At 35.6% G+C, this 24,350-nt stretch overlaps 1 protein-coding gene and 1 long non-coding RNA gene across 5 annotated transcripts; both read right to left on the bottom strand.

Annotated features, from left to right (window-relative positions):
- Positions 1–557: 557 nt before the first annotated feature.
- On the bottom strand, positions 558–5,060 carry TZP (zinc knuckle (CCHC-type) family protein). Of its 4 annotated transcripts, none has more exons than XM_079050868.1 (6): positions 4,760–5,060; positions 3,690–3,985; positions 1,862–2,942; positions 1,667–1,782; positions 1,282–1,385; positions 558–1,008 (listed from the first exon to the last, which is right to left on the bottom strand). In XM_079050868.1, the coding sequence occupies exons 2-6, from the start codon at positions 3,976–3,978 to the stop codon at positions 904–906; spliced, it is 1,695 nt and encodes a 564-aa protein (XP_078906994.1). In that variant the 5' UTR covers positions 3,979–3,985; positions 4,760–5,060; the 3' UTR covers positions 558–903. The 4 variants fall into 4 exon arrangements, with proteins under 4 accessions (XP_078906994.1, XP_078906996.1, XP_078906992.1 ...); XM_079050870.1 differs by having other exon boundaries at positions 3,690–3,982; XM_079050866.1 differs by having other exon boundaries at positions 4,701–5,059.
- A 2,199-nt stretch (positions 5,061–7,259) lies between these two features.
- Positions 7,260–14,968, bottom strand: LOC145114785 (uncharacterized). The gene is made up of 2 exons (XR_013711227.1): positions 13,688–14,968; positions 7,260–11,604 (listed from the first exon to the last, which is right to left on the bottom strand). It is a non-coding gene; the product is annotated as an uncharacterized LOC145114785 (long non-coding RNA).
- Between the last annotated feature and the right edge of the window lie 9,382 nt (positions 14,969–24,350).

The raw sequence follows: 24,350 nt of genomic DNA, 5'->3' as shown, positions 1-24,350 counted from the left end.
GTCATTTATTTTCATGGACAATTATCTCATTAATGAAGACTTAAGAACTCACCATATACGATTAGGTATCAAAATGTTGGTTAATGGTCGAATTGTCAACATTTAAAACACCATCTTCAAACAAATGTAGATGCAATGATAGAAATTATGTCTACTTATAGTGTTTTCTGGGGTTTAAGGATGAGAATGGAGGAGAAAGAAAATGAAGAGCCAACCAAATTTTGGGAGCACAATTGCGAGTCTAGGTTGGAATCTATTTCCATAAAGACGATAATGTTAAGACATGAATAGACCTTTTTACCTCATGCAAGGGGCACGTGGGGTGTGTTAACGGATCATTTTTAACGAGGTTCAAGTCTAGGGATCAACTTCACAAAGAAATTAGGCCGAAAAGACCAAATCCATAATTTGGACAGTCACTTAAATGTACCCAAAGAAATAAAAAATGTCATAATACGAAATAGCAAACTGATACCAATACAATCATATCGATTTTTTAATATACAATGTCATAATAAGAAATAGACTTAACATACAATGCGATAACAAGAAAGAAATAAAAAAATACAATGCAATAATCTATTCTCACAACCTTCATAAACATATCATAGGTTACAAACTAAAATGTCCGATTTGTAACGAATAACATCCAACACATGCATGTGAATATTTCATGTGTTATCTCTTCCAAATATGCACACATACATACATATATACATATACTTTTCCCAAAACAAGATGAAAACTTTTGTTGTCTGTTTGTTAAAGCACCTATTATCAAAAGCTTAAAACCTCACTATACTAATTATACAATTACCAATGTCGTATAGAAAAAGGAAAGCTTACAAGCCGAATAAAAGGAAAATCATTGCTTCAAAATTTTCTACAGTTTGTTTCTTGCAATTAAAACCCTAACTTTTCTCTCTCCTCCAACTTGAAGGTCAACCGTTCTTCCATCGGAACTTGTCCACTTGTCAACGTTCTTTGCCACCAAGCTATGAGTTCATCCTGGAAATCAAATATCACATCAAACATATTTTCATTTATTTTTATTACATTATCGTATTTCGAAAATTTTACCCAATTATAACACTGTACTTTTTAGTTATTTTCTTTATAAGACATTATACTTTGAAAAATATACTTAGTTATAGCACTGAAATTGCTTTTTATTTGGATGGTAATACTGTAATTGGTTGATTTTCAAAAGGATGCTAAAGTACATTGCTATTTCTTGCATTAACCCTATATACATCAAAAGGGAAAGTACAATAACTTTACCTCAAGAAAATCACAGTTGGAGATGTATCGACTTTCAACAAGGCATTCAACACCTCCAATGTTAACCCGTATAGGCTTCTTGGATCCTTTTGATGGATTTTCATCTTCATGGTCCCACACATCATAGTAAAATAGTTAGTATCAACAATTTTAAGTATTCTATTCAAATATTTTTTGATGCTCCCTCTAAAATATATAGAGAAAAGATAGTTTGACTTTCAAGGTCAACTTTCCAACGTTTCAAATTCAAAAATGACATGAAAATCACTACAAACTTAACACCAAATTTATTAGAACTAAGTAACCAATTTCTATAAAGATTAACATAATTCATAGTATTTTTGGATTTGAAAAAAACTTGAAGTTATGAAGTATGAGGCAATACCTGTTATGCAAGCAACATAATACCCTGCTTCCCCTACTCCCTCTTCCCATTTTGCAAGACGCAAACGTAAGAAATATCCATCTAAATTTGTGAGGGGTAAATGGGAATTCATCCATCTGATATTACAAATCAATAATAGAAATCAATAATAGAAAATAGAATAAGAAATGGTACAAAGAAAGCGAAAACTCTTACTTGAGGATATCTGTTCGAGACAATCTAAGGCTTCTTATGGTGTCGAACATTCCTTTAGGTATTCTGTGTATCTTCTCTTCATTAAACAGCTTATTATTCCCAGAAGTTGAAGCAATTTCATTAAAACTCGATACCTTCTTCTTAAAGAACACATTTCCATTCTCATTTATCTGTAAACAATCGCGTAATTCATGGCCCGTTTTCCCACAAAAGAAACATTTTGACTTTTCCACAGGTTTCTCGAACTGTTTCATCCCAAAAGAAGCAGAGGCGTCGATGGTGGATGAATCTTTGGCGACTAAAGTATTTATGTTGGAGGGTATTTTTGGAAAAAGACGAGTGATCCATAAGTTCCCAAATGCTTTTTGGTTCAAATTAACATACGGGTTATGATCGGATGCTGTTTTATCGAACAAAATGATTTCTTTAGACGCGTTAACAGATTTATCGTCGATCTCTGTTTTTGTTTCGAGTCGTTTTGGATCTTGTGAATAAAGCGATTGAAAAACAGTTTGAAACCCTAATCTTTTGTTCTGATCATCATCAAATGGACGAGGAGTTTCTTCTTGATAGGGTTTTACGCCTTTGACCATGGTTGAAATCCAATTCATGAAAGAACTATCTTGTTTGACCACAGGACAATATTCTTGACTTTGTTTCTTGATTCGTTTACTTCCGATAATCAACTGTTCTTCAAATCTCCATCCCTTGTTCTTTTTTGAAGATAAATTAGCACTGTTGCAACTTTCCATGCTTTTATGGCTCTCATCATCATCTTCTTTACAACCCTCTTCTCTATTTTCACCTCCTTTTTGATCTTTCTCTGAATTTTTCAAGATAGAATCTTTAACAATGACATCATTTTCAGCAGTTTCTTCCATTTTTTCAAGAAAAGGCGCACTCGAACTACCCTCTTCTTTTAATTCTTCACCCCTTTTGACATTTATGTGTTCTTGTGTCATTTTCAAAGGCAATCCAACATCCATGGTGAATCTGTCAGTGTTTTCAGTCTTGATTTCTAATTTTTCTGGCTCATTAGAGAGTAGTGGCAGAAGATCAGCAGTTCTTCGGTTTTGTGGACCTAAAAAAACAAATTTCAGGGGGTGTTTGGACTTGTCTTTTGAAAAAATTAATTAAACAGATGTAATAAATCATGTTTGAATGTGCTTCTGCTGCTTATGTTGTAATAATCTTATGTAAGTATGTTGCTATTATGACTAAAAAATATAAATATGCTGCTGTTCTGGATAAAAAATAAAGTATATTGCCTATTTCCTGCAATCTGTAGGACATAACTTCTAACAAAAAGAAAGAAGTAATGGGAATTATAAAAAAAAGTAAAGTATATTGCCTATTTCAGTAGTTAGTATGTTCTTTGAATTGATTATAAAATCCTTTTCTTTTCCCTTATTACAATTATCCATTTCAATAAATTGGACACACTTGACACTTCAAATCACCAACATTTTCAGCTGTTTTCCAAAATAAACTCCTCGATTATATTGCTATCCCTTGCATACTTTTTTGACTTTTATGGTCAAATCTAGTACTTACCGAATTCAAAATTTCCTTATTTTCTTCACAAAATTTGAAATAAAACAATGTAACCAGTTTAGAAAACTCATGAATTTAAAAATTCAGTACTAGGAGTTGTTTCTTTTTGACTTAATGGGCTTAAAGGGAACATGAATTAATCTGGTAAGCTATGTATATGTGTGTTTCTCTTTCACTTAATGCAGAAAGAACGACTGAAACTCAACTAAATGAGACTTTTCCCTTGAACTCATAACAATTTACAAAATTGCCCTTATTGTCATTTTATGTGTACCTGTGTGAGCAAGAGTTGATCTGAAAAAAGAGGCATCAATCACACGTTCATCATCTTTTGTGTCAGCAAAACAGGGGCTGCAGCCAGTATACTTGATGGTTAGACCATTTTGAGTTGACCAAACCAACTCAGTCAAAGGATGAGGTCTCACAAATGGCTTTGTGTTCGTGTCTAATCTTGACCCTAAATCTGCATTTGCACCTACACCTGAATTACTACAAGACTCCACACGTTGATTTGTAGCACCAAGAGAAAGCCCCAAATCAATCTCTTCATTCATGTTCTCCATTACCCTACTTTTAATACCAAATAAAACAATCGGTTATTCGAGTATTTTTCAAGATGATGCATCTTTCATTCCACTACAAAATGTTAAATTTGCTTGATAGGGTCATTGGCCATTGATAAACATTAAGACTTTCAATTTTCTAACTAAGTACTAACTAAATAATCAGTTTTCTTTGAAAAAAGTTTCAAATGTAAACTAGAAAATATCTCGTTTGACTTGAAAAAGTTAAAACATACTAAGGGAACATAGGAGTAACATCAAAATGTATAAATAAACTCCGCTGAAATAAAAAAAATTAGTCGATTATTCCATAAAATTGAACAAATGATTAGTATTTAGTAGGGAAACAATAAAATCAACATGAATTCTCAAGATTTGACTTTATTGCATCTAAAAGAGACCAATCTTTGACCTTTGACATTCGAACTCTTAACTGAAAGTGGAAGGCTAAGGCGATCAGAGAACAAACCCTATTCGTCTTAAATGATTAGCATCGAATAATAAGGAACATGGCAAAAATCGATTACTGCGATAAACTATTGGTCAAAATCGACACTTAATTTGAGAACAATTAGGTTCGATTGTTTATTTACAAATTTGATTTCAGATACAGAGGAAACTACTCAAATACTTCGCACAAAATCTGAAGCCAATTTACATCAAAGAAATTTGGGGGAGATTAAAATTATCATTTCAAATTCAATTAAAGAAAACCCACTTACCTGAAAACCCCCAAAAGCCATGAATTCGATTCAACTCTTTCAAAACCCAATCTGTTTACCTTATTGTTTCTGTATTCAGGTGAACTCAGTTCATCCAATCAGTGAGGATACTAAATATGGACGAATGCATACGTTTGTCAAATACTAAAGAGAGAGAGAGAGAGAGAGAGAGAGATGTATGGATATATGATTTCATGCATAGTAAGCTCTTTTCAAGTCCCCATTGTACATACAGCTGCTTTGGGCGTTGTGGTTGATGATCTGCCACGTGGAAACTTTTGTATGGAACCTGTTTTACGGACAGTTTTACAGAATCTTTCTATTTTGGTTTATTTTGGAATCCAGTACCTCAAGTTTTGATTCGATTTCAAATTTGGACTATAATTAATTGTTCTTGTTACTTTGGTTATTTGTTTCATTAAGCCGTAAGACCCTGTTAGTTACCCATGATAAGATATTCATATACAATCTTAAGGATGAAATTGGTACGGTACCGATTCTTTATTCCTTAAACCGTATACCATACCAACTATCCTTGGTACCGTACCAAATATATTTGATACCAATATGTTTGGCTACCAACAAGTTTGGTTGATACAAATTGGTGATGATATATACCGACTTCTTTTAATTTTTTATTGTAAGATTTAGACTTAAACAAAAACATCGGGTAATTTTGACGCTTAGTAAAGAAATTAGTTATGTAATTCTTTTAATTTACAAAATAATTCTATTGAATTAAAGCTAAAGTAACGTTTTAATTTTACGTTTTAATTAAAGCTAAAGTAACATAGTGACAACTATCGACTAATTAATGCTACCAAATGACTTACATAATATTCATAAAACTATAAACACTAAACACAATTGACAATTGAAATATACGATTTCGTTTATATATATATATATATATATATATATATATATATATATATATATATATATATATATATAATGAATTGGTAGGTACGGTACTACCAACCAAACATGTTGGCTACCAACTTTCTTGGTTCGGTTGGTAACACGTTGGTTAGTTTTCCGTGGTATACTTTTGTCAGTCCTATACAGTCTTGTATCGTATTGGCATATAATGGATTTGGATTAGGATTGAGATTAAAATTAATGATGGATTAAACTAATATTTTGATTTATTGTGTCACGTATGTTACCAATTAACCGGTTGAAGTGAGTGTATAAAGTTATATCAATGATATTACTAAAGTTCGATAATGTCTTTATATCCAACTTTATGATAGATAAACAAATACTAGTTTATAATTGTAGTCCTACAAGCATAATCCACCATTTTGATCATTAAAATTTTATATTCTTTGTAGATAATGACATCCGCTGAAAAAGGATACTAACAAAGTTGACTTATAAAAAATTTCGGGCGTTTGGATTCCCGAAAAAGACCCGACAAAGCATAAACACGTATTGTACACACTAGAATCTAACTTCAAGAAAAGTTTGGGTAAATACTTTGAATTTTTTTCGTTGTATCTTTTGTGTTTAAAATTTTCTATAAGGTGGATTATTTGTTTCGAAGTTTCTAATTTTGAAAAGAATTTGATGGTCAAACTAATAATATAACAAGTAGGGATGGCGATAGAATGGGTATGCAACGTGTACCCGGTGATCTCAATCTCTTACTCGATTATAAAATTGTATCTCAAACACAGTTTCGTCTCATACACAGTTAGTAAATACCTACTGATGTGCAATTATACTTGTGGGTATTTGGTATCCAACTTATGGTCTTAATAAATTAAAATATAATCGATGGAATTTTTATTACGTAAAACTCAATCACAATCGCATCCAAGAATGACTTAAATGTAATAAATATTATTTCCACCAACATTTATAAGTTTAAGACAAAACTGCACAAATAGTCATTGTGGTTAGTTGAAAATTATTATTTTGGTCCAAAAAGGTTTGGACCAAAACTATTATAAAAAGAAAAAACTTCAAAAATGGTACATGTGGTTCCAAAAGAATCGAGTTCACTACATACTTTTTATATCCTCAAAAAACGTTAGTGTGGTTTAAATTTTTTTAATAAATAATCATTAACCCTAATTCTATTAGTTTTTTAAGTCAATTAAGGTTTAGGGCATAATAGTCTTTCCAAACTAATTTTGTAACCAAATTAGTATGTATGGTGTGATGTTGGAAATAAAATATTAAAACCTGAAGTACTTAAGATTTTAGAATACGACGAAGATCTTGGCAGTACCCAAGATCCGAGGTGGAAAATAAGGGTAGTCGAAGATCTATTAAATTATAGTGTAGTATTTTTCAGATGCAAATGAATATTTTTGGGAAAAATAGTTTTAAACTGACAAATAAATGAGTATGCATAATGAAGCTTTAAAATACTCAAAAGGTACCAAGATACCATAAAATATCTTCATAATTTGATATGAAAACAGATTATCAGTCAAGCAAACAATGAAATAAGTGTATGTCGATCAAACAACAATAAGTAATATATAAATAAGTACAAGAACATAGAGAATTACAAGGAAAGTCCTTAATCCTTTTGGATATCCGACATAAAACCTCAGGCGGTGATGAAATCACCTACCTTAGAACTTGTATTGAAGTGAAACAAAATTACAGGTGCTAGCTGATCTTAGAAAATTGTGAATGTGCTCAAGTGTCGAAAGAATTATAGAAGAAGTAGTATTGGAAGTGTTTGTGTGTGCATCGATCAACTAGTCTTTATATGCATAACAAAAATAAAATTTCGACATTCTTGGTATTCTCCTTGATCTTTTCTTGACCCGAATTTCTCGAAAGTCTTTGGCGTTCATTAGGCATTGACCATATGTAGTTGACTCGGTCTATTCTTTTTTCATTGAGACTTAAGTCTATGCACAAGATATCACAAGAAATAAGATGGCAGACCAAGATACTGAATGAATCCAAGATCTTGGGCTTTCCTGGGATGTTAGTTCAAGTTCAAGATAAAAACGGAAAGTCAAAATTTCTACCCACAACAATTGACCCCATAAATCTTCATTCCAAGATCCTAAACGATTGGAGATTTCTAGATTCTTACCCGTTACATACTAAAGGATCAGGCTGGCAGTTTGATTTCCTAGGAAATTTGAATTCAAAGGATCCTGCTTGTTCATGCACTATAAATAGAACCTTGTACTCGTTCATTCTTCCTTACATGATCGATCCTTTAAGTAAATATTCTTTTTCCTGTCATTCTTGTTTTCCAAAATCATGGATAAAGCTCTTGTTATATCGAAGAATGATAATGAGGGTTTTATCCATGAAGACTTCATAAATGCAGGAATTCTTCGAAATAAGAAGGAAGACAGTAATTTTACGAATACAAAAATTGAGTTTCTTCGGGCTGAAGGAAAATTTCCTTCTTAAACCATTTTTAGGTCACATGATACGAAGTTGAGACCTGATTTTTTATTTTCTTCGTGGATCTATTTTTATTATTTTTCATTCTCAATCAGACTTTCTTTCCCTTTTCCAGCTATTATTTCCCAGTTTTTCGAGATGACACGGTGTCCTTATGCCCAAATCATGCCCATGGTTTGGCGCATTCTATCTTGGATTGATTATCTCAACAAGTCTAAAAACTTAGATCTTGGTCTTCTTAAGATTACTAGTGTCTACGATCTTCAGACCTTTGGTTCTTTTTGCATTATTTTCAAAATTAAACCCGAAAAACAACATTTATTTTATTAATACATCTTGTCATAGTTGTTACTTCTCAATTCCCAGGTATTTACATTTTGACCCTTATGTATAAAAATCATTGCAAATTTGGTCCCATGATGAAGTATTAGGGGAAGGCGCATTGCCTAGTAAGCCGGGCATACATGGCTGAAGGCCAAATCCTAATTTTTAGAGTTTGGACCCTTCCCCTCATCAGCCTCTAGCCCCATTTCTTCCATAGCAAACCCTAATCCATTTTGGTACATCCTTGAGCCATTAGTGCGTGTTTTGGTGTTCATAGAAGAAGGACAAGGAAAGGAGAACATCTTGGAAGCTTGGAGCAAATTTGGATCTGGAAGTTTTGCACCCTCATCCATCTCCAGAAGGTATAAAGCTTATACCTTGATACTTGTTATGTTAGATGTAGCTTGTATGATACTATTATGTGCTTTTGTTCCCAAGCAATGGTGTTCTTGAGTATGACATGCTCTAGACTAAATTGGTTGTCCTTTTGGACGTTTTGGAGTGTCTAAGGTCATAAAAATGCAATCTTGGTCATTAGTTTCCTTCCATGCATGGGCTATAATGTCTTAATGAGTTAAGAAGTTAGGGTTTTTAGTATTGAGCACTTCCTAGCCATGCAAAGTCATAAAGTTGGAAACTTAATGACTTAAGATGTTATTTTGGGACTAGATCTGCTTTTGGTTGAAGGGACTTAATGGAATAAGCCCTTAATCGAAAGGAACACATTCATCCATCATATGTTGGCCATACATGGGCATACGACGCGCGTACGCTATGGGAGCCCCGATCTTGGATCTTGAGTACGCTAAGCGTACAAGCTGAGTACGCTGGGTGTACTCAGCTTAGTCAACTCAGCTAACTTTTTGACTTTTGACCTTGACCAGATTTTGACCAAGTTTGACCTAATGGTATTTTGGGTATTTTGAGTTGTAGTTGAGATTGGTCCTTATTTGATGTATAGGTGACTTACATAGCTGATTTTTGGAGTAGTGTCTTGTTCAACTATTTTTCTGGACTGAGAGGTGAGTTTTCCTCACTATACGTATGGGTCGAAGGAACCAAGGCCGGCCCACTGGAATTGATATCTTGGTATATAGATTGATGTTATACGGAGTATGTGGTAGATCTATATGAATACCTAATGGTTTATGATATGCGTTAGTTGGTAGATTTGCATGATTACCTGTATTGATGATAATTGATTGTCATTGTATATGTTGACATGTTATGGTTGGTCGGTTGAGCCAGTCCGACTTTATGCTGAAGGCCAAGATACCCAGGGTGGTCCAGATAGAATGAAGGCCCAAGAGGTGTTCCAGTCAAGACGAAGGCCCGGAGAGCGGTACAAATAGGATGTAGGCCTGGTGCGGTGGTCCAGTCATGTTGAAGGCTCTAAGAGCAGTCTAGATAGTCTGTAGGCCCAGTGCGGCGGTCGAGTCATGTTGAAGGCTCATGTATGCATGTTGTTACTTGTATGGTTGTGTGTGGTACTTTGGGGAACTCACTAATCTTTGGCTTACGGTCAAGTTCATGTTTTAGGTACTTGAGATGATCGTGGGAAAGCAAAGGGGTGATTGTGCACATCCTCCTGGTTTTATGATATTGATTAGGAACACTTTGATATATGATTTCCACTTTTGAGAACAATATATATGTAAATGATTATGGTTTTGTTTGATTGAAAAATAAAAAAATGTTACCTTGATTTTTGGGTTGTTACAAGTTGGTATCAAAGCCCTGGTTTGAGAGAATTGCATGAGCATTCATGTGAATCCAGAATCAAACTAAGGATCTGTAAAAGTTTTCAAAATGATTTTCGAAATTGTTTTGAAAAGTAACCAAGGAAGAACAATATGTGTACGATTAGTCGGATCAATAAATTATGGGAAATCTTCGGAAAAGTCCTAATATTTCACCCTAATTTATGAAAAAGTCCCAAACTAAAATTGGCTTATGAAAAAGTCTTGATTACCGGAAAAAATGACAATTTGACCATTTTTTCCCGTTTATCGGTTTCAATACTTACCCGGTTTCATTAAAGTCCCATTATATTACCATAATTTTCATTAAAGTCCCATTATTTTACCATAATTTGGGACTTATTCGTAAATTATGGTAAAATAATGGGACTTTATTAATACCGGGTAAGTAGTGAAACCGGTAAACCGGGAAAAATGGGCAAAATCGTCATTTTTACCGGTAATTGAGACTTTTTCGTAAACAAATTTTAGTTTGTGACTTTTTCGTAAATTAGGGTAAAATATTGGGACTTTTCCGAAGATTTCCCAAAACCCCTAAGTTACCTACATTGTTATTTTTTATTTATGATTATGATAGAACTACATGCTAGTGGTAGGCTAGGGATCTTCAGGAATTGCGTGATAGAATTGCCTGATGTATGATGCCTGATAGCTTAGAAGGACTTCTTATATGTTAGATGAAATTGACATCATTACTATAGTTGTTTAGTGTGTGCATCATAGTTGTACATAACTAAGATTCTATACCCTGAGAATGTTTGATTTATCCTTATTTGTTGTTCTTGTTTGATAAAGGGCTTAGGGTAGAATCGAGTATTCGACCGTGTATGGAATCCAACGTTATGTATAATTAGCATGCAAGAGCAACTACATGGTTAGTGGAAGTTTCATGAGTGAGTAGGTAGGTGTAATAGGCCATTTGATGAATGATTAGCCACTCTCGAGAGAGCGAGGATAGGATATATGCGTATTCTAGTTGTGGCCTGTTTTTGGACAGTTTGTGATGACCATTGAGACAAATACAGGTAGATGTGGAAGGTAATATGGGCCCGTACTACTGGAAGCACATGACCCGTACGATTAGCAAGGAAGTCACAAACTCGGAGGGTTAGTCTATCCCTGATGGTTGTGCTGGTATGGATTGTGGCATTTCTGATATATTTTGGTTCATTTTCAGTATGGTGTTTACAAGAGTATCTGTCACACACCCGACCGGCGACCGCCGGAGAAAACTCCGAGGTGTGCGACGTAAATCAGTGATCACAGTTATTGAATAGTACAAATATAATATTCTATTATTACCGAAATAGAAATTTCATTGAAAATAACTATCACTAAATCGCGGCACACGCCTAACAACCGACGTTTACAAAGGTGTAGTAAAACAATGGAAAGTTTTCTATGCAAATCCTTCCAACCTGCTAATAAACCTGAGAATACATGCATTAAGATACATCAAAAAAATTATTGGTGAGTTCTATAGGTTTTGACACAAAGTATTTATATAACCAAAAGTGTTTTATAAAACTTATCTGGTGACCCAACTTTTATAAATACGTACTTTTCTATCAAAAGAATAAAATAATTGAGTTATAAAAATGTATTTTGACGCATTTATAAATACCATTGTTCAAATCTAAAAGTAAAAAGTTTGGCAGAATACACATAAGTAAAACAAACTTATATCAAACTTTATGGTTCCCATGACCAAAATGCAATTTATATGAGGATTTTGAATACCAATTTATATAAAGTAAAGTCATATCACCTTTTGTGAAATCATAAAAATGTAAAATTTTACTCATGAAACCTTGTACAAGCGTTCATATAGTTTGTATGTAAAACTTGTAAGTTTCGAATTTATAAACTTCGTAAAATCGTGCCGCAATATTATTTAAGTGTTATCTTACATAACTTGGGAACCGACACTTAACCAGTGGGGCGAACTCCTCCCACATAACTATGGTGTTCACGTATAAAAACAAAGGGTTTATTTAAATAACTTATTTAATGTAAGTTAATAAACCATGTCCAGTCGTGTCATGATATTAATTAAGTGTTATATGACTTACTTAATTCCTGGTACAACACTTATATTTTTGAGTCACAAGCTATCCCACTACATACAGTCTCTTTCAACTAGTATAAGTGGACAAAATCTATGTATATATCCTATTTCAATCCTATACGGTAACATAAATACATTTGGGGTCTAAAGTGAGCTCATAATCGAACTGTGACGACCACCTCTGCACCAACACTTGGAAATTTTAGTGTTGAAAGTCCACACCCACGTTTATTTATTGTCGTGGACTTTATAGTTTAGGAACGCCAACGCTCGCTTCGACTCGTCAGACGATCGTTGTAGCTAGCAACCGATGTCGGGATGTCAACCTATATAAGTCTATAATACCAAACCTATACCTGGCGTTCCTCGTTCCATACTGATTAATGGTTATGACATAGAGGAATTTCTGCTAAGATGTATGGTCTTAGTGTTCTTATCAGGTAGCCCATATAGCTTTGGAAATGATCCTAACTCATATGGCTTTAGAACTGAACGTAACTTCTATAGAGAAACCCAAAAGTGTTGGATCCTAACAATGAGTCTAGGCATCCTAATCCTAAACTCTCCATTATAAGTATAGCGAACACCTATAATTATCTGATGTTTAGGAATAATTATTGATTGAAGTCTTATGGTATTTGATATTCATAATACTTAACACATTTCCAAATTTTATTATCTGCCGTGACGAATTTTTGGCAGCATAACGGCTGCTTATATAATATTTTCCAGGTTTCAACCAACGTGAAACCAACAATTCCCATAATATTCATTTTCATAATTGATGCGATATATAAATTTATTTGGTAACGTTTTCAAAATCTAATAATCAATTATGTTATCATATATGACGGTTTTCATATTGCAGTAAAAATGATTTATATTTTTATAATAATTATAAAATAAATTATATAATTTATTTAAAATCATTTCTATGTGATGATCGATAGTAACATAATAATAAATGATTTTTGGTATATTTTCAATTAATTATTATGAATTTGTTCAAACGTCATTTATCAACCGTTTAAGTTAATGTACATTTGTGTTGTACATAATTAAGTTGAATAGCGTATTTGTTTATATGTATAATGTCTTTTCACGCTTTCCTAACATATTTGAGCATATATACAACAAGACTTCCAATTTAAGTTTCGTCAAATAACTTATATTTATATAGCAATCTACTTAAAATCTTGTGATTTTAATTAATTAATTAATATATCACAACAATGTGTAATTATGTCATTTATAGCATTCTACTATAACTTATATAATTTATTGATGATTTATACATTTTAGATTGCTATTTCATAAACTTTTGACCAATAATGAAGTATGATGCTATTTTGTGTATAAAACTTGAAAATCATCAAACTTTAATAGACACGCATATATTCTCCCCCAAATATTAAAACCGTAAAAGATGGGCCATAGAAACTCACATTTGATACCTGATCCCGATCTATGCTTGATTTTGGTGAAGCTTCACGTGAGAAACCGCAAATTAACCATTCTTGAACTTTGAAACATTTTTGGGTTTGTTTTGTAACAAATCAAACTAATGTGATTATTTTTGAAATAATTTAAATCAAAATGGTTGTTTTAAACCTTGTATAAGGATTGGAAGGGCTGATTTGAACAATAACTACCAATAGAGGGTTGATTTTGGTCATCAAATACAAGTACGGGATGTTTTTGGTTAAATATCTCAAAAGAGGGGCTTCTCTGTCAAATAAATACAATACAAGGGCTGTTTTGTAATTGTCTAGCATAAGGGACTGATTTTGATTAAGTATTTCAAATGAGGGTTGTTTTAGGCAAAATAATACAAACTATGGCTGATTTGTAACAATTTATCAAAGAAGGGGTTGATCTTGTTAACTTCTACAAATGGTGGTTTGGTTTTGGTCAGCCTTACATCCAATGGGGTCTTCCTCTTCATCAGGTTGGAAAAGGAAAGGAAGTAAACGGAAGCAGGCTCGAAGAGTGATTGGTGGTCGACAGATCGTAAGGAAGGGAAAACTGATCTCCGGCGAGCCTTCATCTTCGACCGGGTCATCGTCTTCATCTGACCGGGATGAAAGTCGAACGGAAGTGGTCAAAATAGGTGGTCTGGTCGCCGATGGGTAGCAGCAGTCATCGATCGACGGGAAAGGACGAGGGAGGACGAAGGAAAAAATCGTTTTAGCAGCTAGTGGGAGGTGTTTTGGTGTTGATGTTCGACCGGTGAGAACGAGGGGGTGAGGATGTTGGTTTTATTGTCAAAATAGTCGAAGGCAAGAGGAACCAGTTTCTCCGGCGATCCTCTTTCCCGACTGTTAACTTAAGATGTCGGAGTTGGGGCTTCGATCTCAAGCGGTGGGCAAAGATGGGAGGTCAACAACAACAACGATGGTAGGGGTGAGGTGTTCGGCGACTGAGATCGATGAAGAAGAAAAGGGGCAGTCGGTTTTCTGGCGGCCCTTCTCTTTTCTGTTCCACCTTCAACGAGGGTGTTGCCGACAGTTGAAGTTGTGTAGCACAAGCAGTGATCGAAGGGTGTTATGGTGGTTTTGCTCAGCAGGAGGAGGAAGGGACGTAGCAGCTCCGGTGGTCGGCGGCCTCTTCTTAGCCGATTGTGAAGAAGGTAGAAACAAGGGGGAGAGATGAGAGAGATCAAGTGATCCATTGTAAAAAAATGATAGCTTCAATTTGAAGCAGATGTATTATTGAAACCAAAATGATAATAGATATTTTTGATAATAAACATGTACTATATATTTTTATGATTTAAATATCATTTCTCGATTCTTGTGCCGTCCGCATCATCTCATAAAACTTTTGTGAAAGTGCTAGCTAATTTTCTCGGTCATAGTGATTCCAAAGACACAGACGAAATTCAATTCCGATATACCGAACTCCGTAAATTAACATTTAAAGTTTCGTGATTAATTGGTTCGGAGTCGACAAATTTTACACATCTGATTTTGGTTGAGATTAAATATATTATAAAAATGAAATAAAATAATAGACTGTAGTCTGAGTTCAAAAACATACTCAGAAATAATTTACAAGGCTCGTAGCTATCCCAAACGAAGCAGTGTACGGTTCGTTTCAGCAAAATCAGATGAATACTGATTTTATAACTTAAAATGGGCGTAACTTCTTCATACGATATCTTTTTTGGACGTTCTTTATATCCACAGAGATTAGGAGAACGTAATATATTCAAATTTCTTATCCATAATTTTCAAATGTCCTTAATGAAAAAGTTTATTTTAACGCCACAAATAGATTTAATTTTTTGGTGATTTTCGATTCGATCTTCAACGATAGATGTTTTGAACATTTTGAGATGTTCTAAAAGTACTTATGAATATAATACCTTTAATATACATCATAAACACAAAATTACACATAATTGGTCTTTAATACACAACGGTTCGCGGTGGTTTGACCATCGAACTCTGACCGATTTTTATAAATTGTTACATTATCCCCCCGTTGAAAGAAATTTCGTCCCGAAATTCAACGTGTAGATAAAACATTATAAAACAATTGGTGGCATTTTATTTTCACTTGATCCACACGTGATCATTCTATAGTCGTTTTAAGTTGTGTAACTCAAGATCAGATAGTCGATCTAATAGGTGGCTTTACTATAAGTATGTACCCAAACAAAGAACTGGGAATAAGACTGAATCAAATATTTTAAAGGTTGTCGATTCTTATATTCAATTCCACCGTGTGTACTTTCACAAATATGAAAACACTAGCGTAGTTGTCCTAGTACATTCATTGGGATAGATAGCAAGTGTGTCAACATACATACAGTCCTTAAGATGTGGCACGTCAGAAGCGTCGTGCACGCCGTTTAGTTCTCAAGATAACTTGATACGCATATCAGGACCAAATTCTATTAAGAATTACGAAGGTCTTTTGAGTCACGGTTTTAATTTGACTCGTTCTCTAAGACGGATTATTCCTCTAAAAGGGAAGGATTTTAAAGCTACACAGTCTCCGACTTAGAAGTCGAGAGGCTTACATCTTTTGTTCAAATAACTCTCTTATGATTCATGTACATCCTGAAATCGTTCTCAGGTTCACACAATCTTTTATGCGATCTCTTGAGTGATTCTTTGATCATAATGCATCACCTGTATGTTCTTTTGTTCAGTTTCGCATATTCAATAATTGCTCAACATATCTGTGACAACCCAAAAAAAATTTCCTTGTAATGTCCAGCCATTCAATTCAACCGAGTGTCAGACCCGTTCCTGCTATCAGTTAGCATTGTTTAGAGTTTGTTTAAGGGTTCTAAGCTCCGTACATTCAAGCATTGGGTTTAGGGATGTGTCAGCTAAAGTTCTTCGCGTTGAAATCGAGCTGAACACTCCATCAGAGGGAGTGTACGGCCGTACACAAGAGTGTATGGCTGTACACATGAGTGTACGGCCGAACACCCATGTTGGACGAACACCCCCTCCATAAGTATGATATTCCTTCCATTTCTAAGTCATTCCTTCAGTTTCCAAGTCAAGAACTCGAGTTTTCTCTCAACTATCATCAAGCTTTTCACCCCGATCTTCAAGAATGTAAGCCTTTCTTCCGTTTTGATTAGTTGTTATTCTTTTTAACCTAGTAACACCCTTCAATTTCATCCGTGCAAATCATCTTTTTGGGTAGATCTTCAAATCTTCATCCATTTCACCAAGAACACCAAGAACATACACTTGTTCTTGGTGGCTGTAAACACCCTTTTGAGCCTCCAAAGTGTAAGTATCCTTTCCCTATGCTTAGTACATGTTAGATACTCATGCTAAACACCCTAGAATCGACATTTAACCGGAACCAAAGGAGTGTACAGCCGTACACCCATATATGGCCGTACACCCATGTATGGCCCCAAAAGGGCCTCCAAAATGCAAATCTAGCTTCTACACTTGATGAGCAATAGTCCTAAAAGCTTCCCCATGGTTCAACACCCCTTTTGTGCACATTTTACCATGAGTGTACGGCCGTACACTCCATGGCCGTACACTCCTCATTGTGGCCGTACACACCTCTTTGATGAATCACATGTGTTCTAACACTTAGTCCAAGTGTTTCCTAGTCCCTAAGAGTGTTTCCTTGCATGTAGTTGCTTCTAAACACTATATTCATGCCAATATATGCCGTTATATGTCATTTAGGACTCGTTTGTGTCTCGGGACGTCATTCGTGGAACTTTTCATCCTTACGCGCACATTCGATTGAATCACCCACATAAGGTGAGTTCATACCCCTATAATCAACCTTTCAACTCTTTTAAATGCTTTTAAAGGAGGGGGGATACAAGTTGAACACAATGATAATTGTGTAAATGTTTTGCTATAAACATATTTTAAAGGATTGCTTATGTATTTATAAGTGATCAAAACATTTCAAAAACTCTTTTAAAGTTATGTTACTTTACAGTTTACAAAACTCCGTTTTTAAAGTGCAAACATAATTTAGTAGATAAAATGAGTCTTTCTTCAAGTCAATAACAGTTCAAAGTAAACATACTAGTAAACTATAATAGGTATAGTTTAGATTTTCAGTTCACACTAGACACTAGAACAGAGAGATCATACTATAAAGAGAAACAGGGAGGAAGATACAATACACGATAACAGAAAGAACACACTAAGATACTATAACAGAAGAACAAACCAGGATCTAATTATACCAATGATCACTAACGCATTGTTCTAAACAAAATGTGATAATAAATTGGGTATACATGATCATATAACTTTAATGTGAGATTTACACGGCCTAGCAATTCGTTTGCTGAAGTCGTGTTTGGTAACCAGAATCTCTTGCAGGGAGAGCGTATAGTATGGGTACTACTCATCACATTATGACCTTAATAAAACAAACTAAATTAAGGTAATCAGTACTTCAGTTTGAAAGACAACTGAAAACGTACATCAATACAATCGACAAGCAGAACAGCCGAGTCATAATACATTCAGTAGAAACTGGCCTATAATGCTAACTTTATGATTCCTTACTTTATACATCAGGCATATATATCCGACAGGTAGTAGGATGTGTGCTTTCCGCTTCATTTGTTGTTCCTTGTTTGGTTGTGGGCTTAGAGCAGATTCACCCAGCCTACTATCTATCCGATCTTAGATATATATATATATATATATATATATATATATATATATATATTTCGTATACACTAAGTAATCATAAGGAGTACCAGGTATGGGTCAGGTCATAGTATACTAATTCAATACACCGTTTTCTAGTACAAAACATACTTTTCAAGTAGAACATTTGGTAGACAAAACTAGAAACTTACCAGTAAAAGGGTTTAATCCATTTTATTAAACCAGTATAACTTAAAGGACCTTAGGTGGTTAATTCTATAATACTTTAGTTTATACATCAGGGTTATATATAATTAATACCTGATAGGTATTTGGATGTGTGCTTTCCGCCTTACTTCCTGTTCCTTGTTTGGTTGTGGGCTTAGGGCAGATTCACACAATTAACTATCCGTTCGATATTAGATTATATATAGCTTGTATAAACTAAGTGATTATAGAAGGAACTATTGTGGTTACTATTTTACTAAAGGAAACAAGGGTTTAATCCATTTTATTAAACCAGTATAACTTAAAGGACCTTAAGTGGTTAATTCTATAATACCTTAGTTTATACATCAGGGTTATATATAATTAATACCCGATAGGTAGTTGGATGTGTGCTTTCCGCCTTACTTCCTGTTCCTTGTTTGGTTGTGGGCTTAGGGCAGATTCACACAATTAACTATCCGTTCGATATTAGATTATATACAACCTATATAAACTAAGTGATTATGGAAGGAACTATTGTGGTTACTATTTTTACTAAAAGAAATAAGGGTTTTCTTAAAGAATGTTTTCATCAAATATAAAGGAACTATTATAGTTAACTCCGTGAGTACCAAGTGAATACAACAGGGTTATATACAACGATGATCTAACAAACAATGGGATGTGTGCCTTCCACCTCATTTCCTGTTCCTTGTTTGGTTGTGGGCTTAGGGCAGTTACACACAATTGATTGTTTGTTTACTCTGGGTTTTATATAACTTGTATCCATTTAGTACTCATAGAAAGGATTGTAGAGTCATTTTCACTTATCTTTCATCAAAACAGGAAATATAGGATTTTCTGGAGGAACAGGCGAACTTTTCTAAAAGAACTTACAACTTACTTTCAACTTAATTTCATCACTAAAATCTTATGAACTCACTAGCTTAAATGCTTATCTACTCTTTCAAAATAACTTGTATTCTTAGGAGACCAGTAGACAGGTACGCGCACTGGGATTCACAATATGGATCAATATAGCTTCATGTCTTATTTTGTTATTTACTTTGTAGTCTATGTTATGTAAACCACATACCTTGTAAACACTTTCTTTCTAATGAAATGGTTGTTTATTACTTTGATTACTATGATGCATGTCTTGTAATACTAAACATGACGTCCTCCACCCCCCGAACGTTTCCGCCGTTCCGGTTTTGGGGTGTGACAGATTGGTATCAGAGCATTGTTTATAGTGAACTAAGTATATCAACCGATAAAAGATATACAACTATAAATACAATGGGGCCGAAGTGCTCTGGATAATAATATATTTTAAGGATATAACAATACCTTATAAAAGTATACCTATGTGCTTATACATATATACATACTAGAACAAGTATCACAAGAAAATGAACATAAGTATTTAAAGGTTAAACACTGCGGTCAAACCTGGACAATTATGTAATCATATCTAGGATCAATATAGCCTGATCAACTATATTCATTCGAGATGTGACCGACGTGTGTTTGGGAGTGATGTGGTGTTGCAACAGTATTAAAACTTACCTAACTCTATTCAAGGGATTTCTAGATCAGAACATAAAGTTAAGATACTATGGGAGTATTTTATGATACTATAACACGACAACAAGTTTAAAACATACCAAGTACATTGCATTAAAATACTATAGGAGTGTTTTAGGCACTAAATAAATAACTTATGTGATAACTTAAAAGACCCTTACGGATAGGTCTATAATCTTGCAATGTATACTTCCAAGGTTTTATATAATTGAGATTTTATAGACTTAGAATTTGTGATCTACGCTTCACTACCTGTTCCTTGTTTGGTTGTGGTTTTGGAGTAGGATCACTTATTCAAAGGTCTATTTAATCTTAAATTGTATACAACTTGTATACATTGTGCAATTATAGGAGGACTCTGTAAGGATCACCCCATAACGTTTCACTTAAAACTAATAGATTCTTTAGTCACTTCTATTCTCGCACGACAAACCCAGATAGATGTAACCACTTCCTCATAGTAGACAACAGAAGAGTGAAGGAGGAACGAGAGAAGGCTCAGGAGAAGCTTTCGAAGAAGGATCAGCGGAAGTAACCAAAACGTCTTATGTGTCACACTAATAAATAAGAATATTGTATAACTTAATGAGTTAGTGGAGACACTGCTCACATTATGTGTTAGGATTATTTTCTTTCGTGCAAATGGTAACAGTTATTCAGGTCACATATATTCATTCAAGGATAGCCATTTCTAATTCATAAAGTTTATTTGGTATAGACTCTTTTATGAATTGTTTCTAGAACCCTGTGAAAGTCAGGACCCGATACACTCAGAACTAGGATAACCTTGTCTTTCAGCTTTTGGCTTATAAACCACTGCTATAGACTTATTCCATCTCATCTTTGTATTCTTTTAGCAAAGATTCCTCCTCGTCGATCAGCGAGACGCACTACTCCGATAACACCAACTCAACCGCCACTACCTCCGCCACAATTCGATCCTGCTGCTCTCCAAGCAGCGATATCAGCCGCAGTGGCAACCGCTCTAGCTCACTTCGTCGAAAGTGGTACCTTTAGATCTGGTAGCGGTACCCACTTAACCAACATCGGAGTTACTCACGAACACCCAAGGGAATGTTCGTACAAGGACTTCATGAACTACAAACCCAATTCCTTTAATGGAAATGGTGGAGTCATCGCTCTGATGCGATGGTTCGAGAAAACAGATTCGGTCTTCGAAATCTGTTCGTGCCCAGAAGGGAGCAAAGTGAAGTTTGTTGCCTGCACCTTCTTCGACAGAGCCTTGACATGGTGGAATAGCCATGTTAAGTCACTGACCCTAACAGTGGCTAACTCAATAGGTTGGGAGAACCTAAAAGAGATGATGCTGGAAGAATACTGCCCGAGGGGCGAAGTTCAAAAGCTGGAACAAGAACTATGGGAGCTCACTATGGTCGGATCAGACATAGTGGCCTACACTGACAGGTTCAGCGACCTAGCAGCACTATGCCACGGTATGGTTACCCCGGAGAGCAGAAAGATAGAAAAATACATCTGGGGTCTATCTGCCCCGATCCAAGGAGATGTGATGTCTTCTAACCCAACTACATTCGATAGTGCCAAACGCCTGGCCCAGCGACTCATTGACCATGGAGTCTGCCATGGCGTGGTAGTCCCCGTTCCCGAGCCATCGAGGGGAGAGGACTATAAACGGAAGTCGGGGAACAAGAGGAAGAAGAAGCGAACAACACAGGAAACCCCGCAGGAGCAACAAACGAGTACTATATACGCCGTCACAACACCTGCTACTCCAGCACCTGCCAGTCGATATGCTGTAACTCTCCCGAAGTGTGGAAAGTGCAACTATCACCACACCGGAGTATGTCGGGAAATGCAGTTCCTGAACTGCCACAGAAAGGGACACACAGTCCGTTTCTACAGGGCACCGGCTCAACTGATCACCCAAGTCCCCGGAGTTGAAGAAAACCAAGTCTGTTATGGCTGTGGTGAAACTGGACACTATAGGAGGGACTGTCCGATAACAAAGAACTCAGGAGCGGATGGACGAATTCTGATGATCACCGCAGGAAAATCAACCCCGGAATCGCCAGCGAGCAGCGGTACGTTTTCGAATTAAAGAATTACTTTAAAAATTAATTTATATTTATATAAGATTAAAACTTGGGGAATACACTTAAAAGTAATTATAATAACTCGCTTATGGAAACATGTCACAGTATTCAAGAGAACTAAAAGATCCGTTCAGAGAAGCTATGATGGCTTAGTATGTATATCAGGGTTGTGCATAACTAAGATTTTGTAGACTTAGAGTGAGTGAATCCGCCTTAATTCATGTTCCTTGTTTGGTTGTGGATTTGAGGCAGAGTTACTCAGTCGACTGTCTAATTCATCTTAATTATTTATAACTTGTATATTCCAGGCGATCATAGTGGTACCGAGGATGATCGTAGTATAAAGTATCGACACTAGTTATCAAACCACTTTCACAGTATGTACTCGCTCATCGCGGTACGATACATAGAAGTGTTAACATCAAAGAGAAAACAGAAAGCACTAGAAAGTATACACATAGTACATTGTCGAGCACACTAGGGGTACATCATCGTATAACAGACGTTTCTTTCAAATCGGCCAAACTTTTGTTCAGTAAAGAGTCCGTTGCTATCATTCGTCATTAGTTGGCGTGGTCCTCACCATACTAAGTTCATATGTTTCTATCGCCTTGACCGTCAAATTCACGAAACCTTCGTCATTCGTAACAACAGTCCGACCTAGACCTCAGTTTTGTCCCTCGTATTCTAAAACCCCGAAGTACTCATGCGAAGAGTACTTTGCCCTCCGAAGCCTTGCCGCCGTATGTTCATCATACCTTCCCGAAATACCACTCGTTCAGCAGACCAAGTTCAAGCACAGAGGCTAAGGACAAATACAACCCACCTATCACTATTCAGTGTATACGCGAGGGTCGTATATGATTATGATTACACAGATTTAGTATGTGTTCTTCCGCCCTATCTCCTGTTCCTTGTTTGGTTGTGGACCTGGGGCACAGTCGCACATCCGAACGTCTTACTAATCTTAACTATATACGACTTGTATACACGAGGTAAGGATAGATGGGCCAAGTATGAATCCTATCATGAACATTAGGGCAAAGTTTCCAGGTCTACAGGTGGATATTATGCCAATCAGAGGAGCACAACCCCAGTAGTACTGCTAAGAAAGCTAATTTCAGGACGAAATTCCATCTAACGGGGGGATGATGTGACAACCCGAAAATTTTCCCTTGTAATGTCCAGCCATTCAATTCAACCGAGTGTCAGACTCGTTCCTGCTATCAGTTAACATTGTTTTGAGTCTGTTTAAGGGTTCTAAGCTCAGTACATTCAAGCATTGGGTTTAGGGAAGTGTCAGCTAAAGTTCTTCGCGTTGAAATTGAGCTGAACACTCCATCAGAGGGAGTGTACGGCCGTACACATGAGTGTACGGCCGTACACCCATGTTGTCCGTACACCCCCTCCATAAGTATGATATTCATTCCATTTCTAAGTCATTCCTTTAGTTTCCAAGTCAAGAACTCAAGTTTTCTCTCAACTATCATCAAGCTTTTCACCCCGATCTTCAAGAATGTAGGCCTTTCTTCCGTTTTCATTAGTTGTTATTATTCTTAACCTAGTAAGACCCTTCGATTTCATCCATGCAAATCATCTTTTTGGGTAGATCTTCAAATCTTCATCCATTTCACCAAGAACACCAAGAACACACACTTGTTCTTGGTGGCTGTGAACACCCTTTTGAGCCTCCAAAGTGTAAGTATCCTTTCCCTATGATTAGTACATGTTAGATACTCATGCTAAACACCCTAGAATCTACATTTAACTGGAACCAAAGGAGTGTACGGCCGTACACCCATGTGCGGCCGTACACCCCTCAAAACACCCCAAAAGGACCTCCAAAATGCAAATCTAGCTTCTACACTTGAAGAGCAATAGTCCTACAAGCTTCCCCATGGTTCAACACCCCTTTTGTGCACATTTTACCATGAGTGTACGGCCGTACACTCCATGGCCATACACCCATGGCCATACACTCCTCATTGTGGCCGTACACACCTCTTTGATGAATCACATGTGATTCTAACACATAGTCCAAGTGTTTCCTAGTCCCTAAGAGTGTTTCCTTGCATGTAGTTGCTTCTAAACACTATATTCATGCCAATATATGCCATTATATGTCATTTAGGACT

This window comes from Lactuca virosa, chromosome 5, assembly GCF_052849685.1.
Source record: "Lactuca virosa cultivar CGN04683 chromosome 5, Lactuca_virosa_CGN04683_v6, whole genome shotgun sequence".
NCBI lineage: Eukaryota > Viridiplantae > Streptophyta > Magnoliopsida > Asterales > Asteraceae > Lactuca > Lactuca virosa.
The sequence above is the reverse complement of the archived record's forward strand: the minus strand, read 5'-3'. Positions and strand labels throughout refer to the sequence as shown.